Below are 12330 nucleotides of genomic sequence, written 5' to 3'. Positions count from 1 at the left end.
GCTTTGTGCCTGATTGAGCTTATTAAACACACACACACACACACACGCTCACGTCATTAGGTCTCTCCTGCGTGAATCTGTGAACAGCATGCTCGGTTGAACCCTCTCATAAATCAAACGTTGACACAAATCAAACTGGAGCTGCTTCACTGTTCGCTTCTCTGAACGCCGGGCAGCGGGGTTACCCATAATGCCATGATTTGGAATGCAGCGAGTCCAGTACGAAGCGATGGCTGAGTGGCGAACGGTAGGGGGGGACGGGGGGGGGGGGACGGGGCTAATCGCTAACTCACCCGTGTTCTGCTCGCCCGTGTGCTTATTTTTAGCGGAGCATCGCGAGGCTAATCGAGACGCTTTTGCGGCTGTTAGCGTATTAGCGCTCGCTGCGTTAAGGCCTATTGTAATGTCCTGTATGAACATAGCACAGCAATGGGAGGGAGGCGGAAGTGATGAGTATGTGAAGAGCTCGCCCCCCGCTGTGACTTCACTTCAAATGGACAGCTTTTTATAAACTGCTGAACAAAGCACCAGCAGAGAGCTTAGCCAGCACTGCGTGAACTCCAGGAATAAAGGACTTATTTTACATAACATTAGATATACTACAGACCATTGATTCAGACAAGGTGCAAAACAAGCAAATGAGCTGAAGCGAGAAGGCAGAAAGCAAAGATTATTAAGGACATGGTTTTAAAATAGCATTTCTTGATCTAAGACCTCAAAAATTATGACGAAAAAAACTACGATTTCAACGATTCAGAATATATAGAAATACAAAATAACTGTAAAAAACACATCTATCTTAAGGTTTCAATGTGGGAATTTAACGAGGTCATTTACAGGACTAAAGAAATAATATCGTCCTGTAAATTGAAGAGGAAATTGGGATAAAAAGAACAGTACTATAACGTCTTTATATTGTGTTTAACATTCAACATGCTCGGAGTTCACCATGTTATCCCAGTGTCTGGATCCTCTCCTTAAAATCCTCTCCTCTCTCTGAACAGCGGCATTCATAGAAACCTTTGGGGCAGATGGATGAGTTAACGGCAGCTTGAACAAAAGACCTAGTTTGATTATTGTCACGCACAGCCGTGTTATTTTTAAAGATGCGTTTTTCATCTGTGTACTCGAAACACATCCACTGCTTTAACAGGCAGGGATGGGTCACTGAACAAGCCTTCGGGCAGAGAAATGGGGGGAAAAGTGATCAGGTCTCTACCACAACTAGAACATTTCAATCAAAAAGACATGTAAGAATAAGAAAGACACTTAAAATGACCACAAAGAGACACAAAGCAACCCTCAAGAGACAGAAAATGACCAGGTAGAGACACTAAACAACCTTAAAGACATGCAAATTAACTAGGAAGAGTCACAAAACAAGCTTAAAGATCTAAAAGGGACGCAATAAGAGACGTTAAATGACCGTAAAGAGACACAAAACAACATCAAAGGGACTAATCGGCCTATATGAGACGTAGAATGACTACAAAGAGACCGAAAAGTTGCATTAAAATGACCTCTGGGACACAAAACGACTCCGAAATGACTTCTCTTCCCTCTTCCCGCTCTGCCTCGTTTAAAGTGGCGAACTACAAACAAAACACCCGATCAAAAACATTTAAATCTGTCTCATCACAGAGCTGGACGGACTCAGTCCAGTTAGTCCTCTTAGTCCCGGCTGTTTTGGTTTCTCATCGATTGAGCTGTTGTAATAAAGTCCATGAAGCCGCTCTCATCACATCTTATGTCTTACGCTGTGTGATGCTGTGATTTACTCCTGGCTAATAAATACTGCCTGCTAATCAGCCGTTATCCCCTCGTTGCTCTTCAGCGGTGATACAATCATAAACTTATTTTACGATCACTCTGTCTTCTGACCAAATCCAGACAGGAGCTGAACTGTGTGATCAGCCATACTGAGTTTAGAAAGGCATTTGTCTCCATAGTTATTTACCACTGACACAGCCCCTGAACCAGAGGTGCCATGCAATTGTTCTGATGGCCCATTACCCCAACACCCCGATAGTCCCAAAAATGTCCCATTTGTCCAACAGGCTGTTATCAGGAAAACAAACGCCCTCTGTGCGGAAAATACCTCAGGTACAGAGATTCATGGCCTGCTGTCAGCCCTGTTTTCCCGGTTAACAATGAAAGGGATTTGCTAAATTGATTTTCTTTGGAGACACTTTGAAATGCTTCATGTTTGGGTAAGAAAACATGCCAACGCATAGTGAGGATGGAGGGCTGAAAACAGAAATATCCTTTCTATATCTGTAGTGAATATCCGGATTAATGTGGATGCAGAGAAAAAATGTGTGCGAGAGAGAAACCCCTCTGGAGGGAACACAGTGATTGTAGCCTTTGCAGACCATTTACATGCACTAAAATGTATATCCCACACTACAGAAAAAGGAAAAACCTTAACTTCACTTAAAATGCAATCATTACAGGAGGTGGTGCACATTGACTTCTGCACGCAACAACATTTGATGACCCTCAGCAACTTTTCAACCCCTAACCTCCTGCAGGTTTCCTTCTGTTTGCAAAGCTGAAGAGTGTGTTCTTTCATGGGGCTTCTTTTATCGCTCTTTCTGAAAAGATGAAATATGATTTGAGGGTATAACAAAATTAGCAGCCACCTACTGTGATCTACCATCATTAACATTCTGCCCCGTCAGCAATACGGTGAAAGCAGATTCAACTTTATTTAGATATATTAAGCTTCAGTGAACAGGGGAATATTTCCCTGTACATCTGAGCAGCGCTGGAAGGTCCCTGTTGTGCCTTTTTGGGGTTTTTCCTCTCCTGTAGTTGTTATATGGGTTTTTTTTTCCAGACAGACGTTGAAAAGAGATGCTGCAGCACAGGCAGTTTGAGAATATTGAAGCACGTTTTGAACATTAAAGCATGGAGACACACAATATACATATGAACCTGAAAATGAGCAGAATACGTCGTCTTTAAGTAAAATGTCTGAGTACTTCTCTCCCTTCTGCATGTGAGATCAAAATGTGTGAAAGGAATGATTGAGAAAAATGTAGAAGTCATCAGGTGTGGAGATTTAAATCGACCCACCAACATAACACTTGAACAAGGAGTGAAGGAAGCTGAGCGAGCAGTCAGAGTGAGGATGTGAGGTACGAGCGTGGAGGTATTATCGCACAGATGAATGGACCGGTCCGCCCACGCAGCCCGCCAAGGTCTCCCAGAAAACGATCGATACCGGAGGACCAGTTCAATAAAACTGAGGCCTCGCTCTGCTGTGTTTCGCAGCGACACACACTTTCTGTCAACACGGAGGAGCTGCTGCTGCTGCTGCTGCTGCTGCTGCTGCTGCTGCTGTTGTCGGATCCATTCAGGCCGAACAAGTGGATTAATGGAGAACCGGGTCTCTCTCTGCTCTCATTTAATGACAAATCACAGCTGTGCCATCACTGGCGGCATGCAGGCTAACAAGAGTCTGGAAAAAAAGTTAACTTGACACCTTGAGCGAGTATTTATGGTGAAATCGCAAATGGTAACAAGTATTTGAGTGGCTGACAAACACTGACCTAAACCAAGCCGAGGGTTTCTGTATTTAGTTTTTGTTGCATCAGAACTAAGAAGGACAATTTGCATCCATTGAAACTTACATGTGGAGTTCCTCAAGGCACCGATCTGGGGCCTCTTCTTTTTAATATCCACAGTCGTCAACAAGCTCAAATTTAAGATACCAGAATTAAGCAGAAGACACATCAATGTACTTCATTTTTAGACTTTCAACTATGGTCCAATACGTGCTCTGAGCATTGAACAAATGAATTCCTGGATATGTCCGAATGGTCTTCAATAAAATAAAGACAAAATGGATGTAGTTGTTTTTTTAGCCAAAGAGGAGCATTTAAAAACACCAACAAGACAGTAGAGGCACCAAATGCATATGTGAAACCTGCAAATGAGCCAGATGGGGCCCCTTTAACTTTGAGAAGCCGTGTTAGGTATTACGCTCTATATATCTGGAATCATCTCCCAGAAAATTGCAGGTTCTTTTAAATCCAGGCGGAAGACTTTCTGTTTGCCGCCTTTTATTCTTGTTTTCTATAACGATTCTTTATTTATTTAGCCTAAAATACCCATAAGTGTGTGTTGTTTGAGCTTAAAGGTGCATCCAGTGGTCAGGTTTTCCCCCGAATAGCTTCTTTCCCGGGTTCAACGGATTTGTCTTATTGTGTTTAATGACAAAGCTGCAGCATGTGTCACCACAGAGTGGTCGTGATTACCATGTTTGGCAATAATGTGAAGCGACAATGTTAATTCTGTATCAACAGATTCTCTAGAGTGAAATGAAGTGAAGGAAAGTGGGGGTGTAGAGGACGAGGTGGTGCTGGTTGGGTGGGGGTTCTGCACCCTGAGGCTAGTTTCTGTGATTCATCGCCACGCTGATGTAACTTGTGAAGGAAGAAGAAGGAAATCGGGGCAGGATTGAATCAAACCGACGCCCACTCACTTCATTATAAATCAGACTTATTTATTTGTTTGTTGTTCTTCTCTTTAGCTTCAATCTGCTGCTCTTCGTCTCGGCCTCAAAGATGCTAAACTAATCTGCTTCCAGAGACTATGCCGTCCCCGGTGTTGAATTTGCCCCGCAGTGAAGGAGTACTGAGCCACAAAAATACCAATACAGTGAATACAGCAGGCGCAAGAAAAAGAAGCTGCATCTGAAAACAAAACACCAACGTTAGAAGGATTAAATGAACATTCAGCTCTTCTTGGTAATGTTTGAACACTTGGGGCCTTGTTTGTGATGTATGAAGACTGATGAAATACAGGATGCGTTTTAGACCACCTGCAAAGCGTTCTGAAAGTGTCACTCCACTTTGAATGATTCTTATATGCGTTTACTCTTTGTGTCGACAACATCAGAACACTATACAACTTGCCCCAGATGCAAAAGTGAAAGGTGTCATTAAGTAAAACATCCTCATTATTGTATTTTAAAAAGTAGTCTAGTTGGCATTTAATTCCCCTCGACAGTTGTGAGGATCTTTAGGATATGAACGTCACTGTGACGATCATCTAAATCAACATACACTGTATGTTCAGTAGACTTCATAAATGTGCATTATATTGGAATATCATTTATGGGGTTTTCAAAAATGAGTCCAACTAACTTTCCATTATTTTATTTTTTGATCCGGACAAAAAAATTACCCCCCCCCCAAAAAAAAACCGCCTACCAAAGTTATTTTTTTCACATTTTATTTGATGAGCAATTCATATTTATCAGTATTTTTCATGAATATTAGAAACAGTGGTACAAAATGTATATAAATATATATCAAATTAAAGGGAGGAACCAGTATCCCAGGTGAGAAACCACAAGGCTTTTACATCAGGATCTACGATGTCGTCCCTTTTTAGACGTTGGTTGTAAAAATGATATTAATGTGAACAGTGTCAGACAGCATGAGGGATTAAATTGGCAGGATTTAGTCAATACGGCAGCAGGGTGTTTGTGTGGCTGTTTTATTGACGATTTGGCGAGGAAACTGTGATAAGATGAGTCACGCTGAGGAAAACCTGCATCGTCACTGCTTCAGGAGACAACACATGCCGATACAGAAATGCTGTTCGCCACACACTGGGCAGAGAACAGTGACTGTGGTCAGTTTGGATTAATGTCAGTTAGAACGGATTCAGTCAAGATGCCTTTCCACTGAATAAGAAAAATCAATCAAGAGTATCTGTCTAACACGGCAGAGCAGGTCAACCGTTAAACACAGTTTGATGGTTCAGTTCTCCTGGAGAGTCCTGGAGCAGGATAACAAACCCCCAATATCTCCAGATGAGTGCACGTCGTAGGAACACACTTCCTGCAGTGTGATCTACAACACGTTTTGGAAAATATGGCTGAACATGTACGCATATTCTACGCCTCAATTGGGATAATTGTGTCTTGTGCATTTCACATTTTCTTGAGGTGATTGAGCGTTTTGAGTGACAACACCAGGAGCCAATCAGTAGAAAGTGCAGTGATATTTTATTGATGAAAAGATTCAGCTCTTTTATATAAACTATGGATATTATACGTACAAATTAGGCTTCTAACGTGAATGCATTCTGATAAATTGGATTATGTAGACTGTAAAACAAACAATCCATTATCTCAAATGCACATTTTACTGTTGCAATAAGAAGGAGGGATGTGCGATAAACAGACTGCAAATGTTGTCTTATTAGATAACACAGGTGTTGACAAACTGCAGCTGCAGAACGGTAATATGATTCAAGACGTTATTGAAAAATGTGTCAAATTGCGATAAGATTTGTGATACAGTAATATCTTATCCTGGAGCCTCGAGGGATTTCCAACCCTAATCATTTAGCAACCTGTCAGATAAAATGGAGGCCAAATGTAGGTTTCCCCACTTCACCAATGAGGTAGGATAAAGGAGTCTGGAGAAATACAGTAGCGGGAAACAAACCCGAAGATGTAAACTTACCGTCCGAGCTACGCAAATGTTAATCAACAAGGTTCAAACTCAGTATGTATTCTTTCTTTGTGTTTCTACAGGAAGTGCAGGGACTCCGGTCATGTTTAACGAGAACGGCGACGCTCCTGGACGCTACGACATCTTCCAGTATCAGATGAACAGCACGTTAAATGCCGAGTACAAGGTCATCGGACACTGGACCAATCAGCTGCATCTGACGGTAAGGAACAATAGCCAATCTTTATATTTTGTCACCCATCATTGGACCTGCCTATGGGGAATTTGGGGTTCAGTATCTTGCCCAAGAATACTTCCACATGTTTATTGAAGAGGTTGGGGAACTTACCAACAACAAGTGGGATGGAACGATGTCAAATCAAGGTCAACTGACTCGTTAAAATATTGGTATCAAGTGGTACAAGTAAAATGATCTTGATTTGTCCAACTTAAGGACATTGCTTTCTTCCATTAAGGATAGAATAAAAGGTTCTGATGTTGCTGAGCTGATTGTTGGGCTTCTAAGCGTAATGTTAACCAGCCTGGTTCCTAGGTAATAAACCTGTTTCTGATTCTGTTTCCTCCCTCTGTCCTCAGATGGAGACCCTCCAGTGGACGACAGGCGACTCCTCCCTGCCTGTCTCGGTGTGCAGCCTGCCCTGCCAGACGGGCGAAAGGAAGAAGGTGGTGAAGGGCGTCCCGTGCTGCTGGCACTGCGAGCGCTGCGAGGGATACCATTTCCAGGCCAGCGAGTTCACCTGCGAGCTCTGCCCCTACGAGAAAAGACCCGACCAGAACCGCACCAGCTGCCAGGCCATCCCCATCATCAAGCTGGAGTGGAGCTCGCCCTGGGCGCTGTTCCCCGTCTTCATCTCCATCCTCGGCATCATCGCTACCACGTTTGCCATCGTCACCTTCGTCCGCTACAATGACACCCCCATTGTGCGCGCCTCAGGGCGGGAGATGAGCTACGTGCTGTTGACAGGCATCTTCCTGTGTTACATCATCACCTTCCCCATGATCGCCGCACCCGATGTGGTCGTGTGCTCCTTCCGACGCATCTTCCTGGGCCTCGGCATGTGCTTTAGCAACGCTGCACTTCTCACCAAGACCAACCGCATCCACCGCATCTTCGAGCAGGGCAAGAAGGCGGTGACGGCGCCGCGGTTCATCTCCCCGGCCTCCCAGCTGGTCATCACCTTCTCCCTCATCTCAGTCCAGCTGCTGGGCGTCCTCGTGTGGTTCGCCGCCGACCCGCCGCACACCTTTGTGGACTACGGCGAGCAGCGTACGCAGGATCCCTCAAACGCTCGCGGCGTCCTCAAGTGCGATATCTCCGACCTGTCGCTCATCTGCTCGCTGGGATACAGCATTCTCTTGATGGTCACATGCACTGTTTACGCCATCAAGACGCGTGGCGTGCCAGAGACCTTCAACGAGGCCAAACCCATTGGATTTACTATGTACACAACCTGCATCATCTGGCTCGCCTTCATCCCCATCTTCTTCGGCACGGCACAGTCAGCGGAGCGGGTGAGTGTGCCTCTTTGATAAATAATGTACTGTCATGTTTTATGTAATGTTCAGCCCTGCAGCTGGGTTTAGTTTATAAATGGAAACCGCAGCATCTACAGATACACACAGGCCTACTCTGTGTATCTGTGTGACGCTGAAAGTCCTGCTGTTTGTGCTGTTAAAGCTCCTATATGTATATCTTGAAACCTTGATATGACAACCAAAAAATATCCTTAAATAAGTAGTACAGTAAAGGCTTCACTAATCCCACTCATGCTGTGAGCTGGGAATGCTTGCTTAATCAACGTACCATTGTTTGGAAAGGTCCATGGCGATTCAATACGCTCGAGCAAGCTTCGTCACTATGGAATTTGGTAAAAAAATACAAATAACTCAACGTCCAATTACTGGCTTGTTCCTGACCTTTAATTCACATGAAAGAATGGAAATAGGACAGTGTTTTCTCAGTTGCCAGAGAACAGCAGATGTTAAAACCTTCAATGTTTCCAAAGAACATGTGTATGCTTTCTCTTGAAGCTTGCATATTTAGGAAAAAGCAGTTGGATAAAACAACCTCAAACCAAGGCTAACTTATTAGTTGAACAAGCGGGTAAGTGGACATTTGATTGAGATTGTCCAGCAGTGGCTCAGTCAGTAAGGGCTTGGACTGGGAATCGTAGGGTCGCCGGTTCAAGTCCCGAACAGACTTGAAATATGGAAAGTGGACTGCTACTTGGAGAGGTCCCAGTTCACCTCCTAGGCCCTGCTGTGGTGCCATTGAGCAAGGCACCGGACACCTCCAATCCCCCCCTCCCCATTGCTCCCCGGGCGCTGCACGATAGCTGCCCACTGCACCTAGTACTAGGATGGGTTAAATGCAGAGGACACATTTCACTGTGTGTGCTCTGCTGTGTGCATGTATGTGACAATAAAGAGGGTTTCATCCTCCCATTCTATCTTCTATCCAGATTGTCAAAATGGAAAACTGAAAAATGGTCATCCAGGTGCTTTTGTTTGATAGATTTAGGTTTTTTTATTTGTACCCGTAGGTAGATTTAGTTTGCAGATAAAACAAACACAGACAACAGACACATCTCTAATGAAAGGACTAGTAAAAGTACACCCTGCTCCGTCAAATCTCAAAACGTTTCAGATGAAAAACACTAGTGCAAGCACGGACATTCAGAATTCATAAATAAATCTAATGGTTGTCGATTTGATCAACTCTCGCCATAGCTAGTTTGAGGACTATTGTTTTGAGAGGTAGTCCAAGTCTTTGACTAAAACACTCGTAAGTAAGCACTATGGTCAAAGAAATAAAGGCAGCATACATGGATCGCAGGATGGAGCAATTTAAGTATTACAGTTTCATTTATAGGACAAAATGCTTGTTGCATGGGCAGTGTATACTTGGTGATTTGTTCTAGGGTAAATGGTAATAAGTCAACGGGACTTTTAGGGTTTAGGAATAGTTGGCCTACAAAATAATTGCATGGCACTGAAAGTACATGCTAGCTAGTACTATAGGCTAGTTAGCTGGACATGCTAACATGGGCAGCCTTGTTAGAGCAAATACAAACCCATTCCCTCACACGTGTTCTGTTCTGTTTTGAAATGGCGATCCGCATCTGAACAGTGATTCAAACTCTCACAAAGAAATGAATGAAGACTAGACTCCTGAGTAGCCTTCAGTTAGCTGTTAATCATGGAGAAGCTCTGTGTCTAATATCTGTTGGGATTAGCTTTAGTTTCAGGATGCACTCATGACTTAGTTACTGCGTTGTGAATGATTGATGATTGATTAGATTCTGATCACCACAGGCTCAGCGCTGCCAGCTCCGCAGCCGACACAGAACTAATTACAGCAGCATTACATTTAGCTCATTCAGACAACAGTTTTCGGGTTGGGTTTGCTGTAAACGAGGTGCCAGATGGAGGATTAGGCTCATTATCCTGTCAGTGGGGAGTTCGAGAGGACAGGTGGAGCGATTCACTGCTATCTCCTCCAAACTTAGTCCATCAGTCTTCTTTTCTTCCGCTACTGTTTAGTTATTTTCCGGATTGTTAATGTAAACATGTCAACTGATTTTCAATTCAGATAATCAGCCTTAAAACGCCTCCATTGGACTCCTTTGTTTATTTCCTGTGACATCACTATGTAACACTTGGCAACAGAACATTTGAGAAATCAGGATTAATGTACTTCCCTTAGTTCCGAAACATGATGACATCACTACGGAACTAGTTGAACAATCCCGGCGAGCTAACCAATCAGAGCAGACTCAGGGCTCTGGTTTCAGACAGAGGGTGAAAAGAGGTGCTGCAGCACAGGCAGGATGAGAAACGTAAAGAGCTTTCTGAACATCAAAGCATGGATACATGTCCCAGTAGAGGGACAAAATACCAGTATGAACCAGTAAATGAGCATTATAGTTCTGCTGTCACTCTTTAAGTCTCTAAATTAAACCGTAAATGGTGACTATAAGTAATTTGGTGAGGCTGTCCATCTTTGTTCCAGACTAAAATGTCTCATTAACTATTTCATAGAATATTTGATATAAATATTACATCATTTTAAATTGAGCGGATATTATGCTTTGGCTTCATATCTTGGGGATCATTCGAGTAAAATACAGATCATTCTCATCCTGTGTAAATGTTAATCACAAAACAGACATTTGGGGACTTCAAATAAAGTCCAGACTAGAGTTTCAAGAGCGACTGAGTAACTCGAGAGTCCAGGTTGCATCTGAGACTCTGATCTTATGAGGACCAGAAACGGACAACAGCAGTTTTTGGGTTATTTTGGGGTTATTCTTTACCCAGATAAGTGACTGAAGCAGCAGGTTCAGACATGCTCAGATGAAGATTGCATCACTGTCCCCAAACGAACCGAGGTGTTGCATCAAGAAGCCTACAGTAACCCCCCCCCCCCCCCCCCCCACCAACCCCAGAGTATACATAAGTCTGCAGACAGATGTCACTTCTTCTGCACAAAGTCTCTGCAGCAAGAAGCCACAGAACGCACCTTTTTATATCCACATAAGAAATGTTTTTTCACAGGCTCTCTCTGTGATTACCCGGCAGCAGACAGACTGTTTATTTGCCGGCCTTGGAGCGTCAACACTGTTAATTGTGGAGAGAAACTCAACAAACACCTCGGGCATTATCTTCATTATTTAGTGGAATCTGTTGAGTCTTCTGTTCGGCTGTTTTTCAACCGGCTGCGAGGCTGAGGGGTTTTCATATCGTTCGAACAAGCCGTTTAACAAATACTTATGTCTGAGTTGCTTAATTAAGTGAAATTTGTAGTGCTGTAAGAGTTTCTCTCTCAACAAAAACACACCTGTTTGCCTTGATGGTTCCTAAATGGAGGTAAGAGCTTCCCATTGATATTAGGACATCATAGAGTCAACTCATTGTATGTCACGGACTGAAAACCTGTCTGTTTCCACCGCACCTTGGCCAAAATACACATAAAAGTATATGGTCTGTATTAGAGAGGTTCCGATACCATTTTTTCCCCTCCCGATACCGATTCCGATACTTGTGCGATGTTAAACTTATCAAAGACATGGGGCACGTGTCGGAGCTCCAAATGTCCGTGGTAAAGCTGATTGCATGCACGTCTTTAAGCATACACGAAATGTGTTCCCTAACTGCCTCGTGTGATTTGGGTAGCGCAGTTTCGGACTTATATTTACGACCTGGCAAACAGTACCTTGGCTCCAAATGCTCCATTAACCGGCGAAATCCCACGTATTCAACGACAGACAGGGGTTGGTCATCCAGGACAATAAATTCCACAATTTTGTCTGTTGTCTTTGTTGCTTTTGGGCTGTCTTTTGGGAAGTTATCTCGTCGCTGGAAGGCAGTTTCCAGAGTTTGCTGTTGCAGCTCGTCCTTCTTTTCCCCCTTTGCTTTGGTAAATTTGTCGTGCTCTTTAGCGTGACGCGTCTTCAGGTGTTTAATCAAGTGGCTGGTGTTGAAATTAGCAACACTCGTGCCACCCCTCGAAATTTTGTCTTGGCATATGTTGCATGTCGCAGTGTTGCTGGTGGGAGCATCCAGCGTAAAATATTGCCACACCGCTGACGTGATACGCTAGTGCTAGCTCCTTGTGTAACAGGTGTCAGGTGATCAGTTCTTCTTCGCCCCTCTAAAACTGCAGGCTGCAGATGGCAGCACAGCGCAACTGTTTCAGCGGTGAAGAAGGACTGTGTCAGAGCTAACAGTAACTAGATTCCTATTTTAATAAATTACGGTATCGGATCGGTGCCTGGACTCTACTCGCCGATACCAATGCCAGCATTTTTGGCCGTATCGGAGACATTTCCGATAC

General features: G+C 43.7%; 1 protein-coding gene across 1 annotated transcript in view; it reads left to right on the top strand.

The window, feature by feature from the left end:
* The window catches only part of grm8b (glutamate receptor, metabotropic 8b), a 113539-nt gene that overhangs the window by 84207 nt on the left and 17002 nt on the right, over positions 1-12330 (top strand). The window contains exons 8-9 of the mRNA XM_063873925.1: positions 6557-6696; positions 7071-8006. Of these exons, the coding sequence (XP_063729995.1) occupies positions 6557-6696; positions 7071-8006 (1076 nt within the window). The remainder of the gene's footprint in view (positions 1-6556; positions 6697-7070; positions 8007-12330) is intronic.

The sequence above is a fragment of the Eleginops maclovinus genome, chromosome 2, assembly GCF_036324505.1.
Source record: "Eleginops maclovinus isolate JMC-PN-2008 ecotype Puerto Natales chromosome 2, JC_Emac_rtc_rv5, whole genome shotgun sequence".
Taxonomy (NCBI): Eukaryota; Metazoa; Chordata; class Actinopteri; order Perciformes; family Eleginopidae; genus Eleginops; species Eleginops maclovinus.
This window is presented reverse-complemented; position numbering and strand designations above follow the sequence as displayed.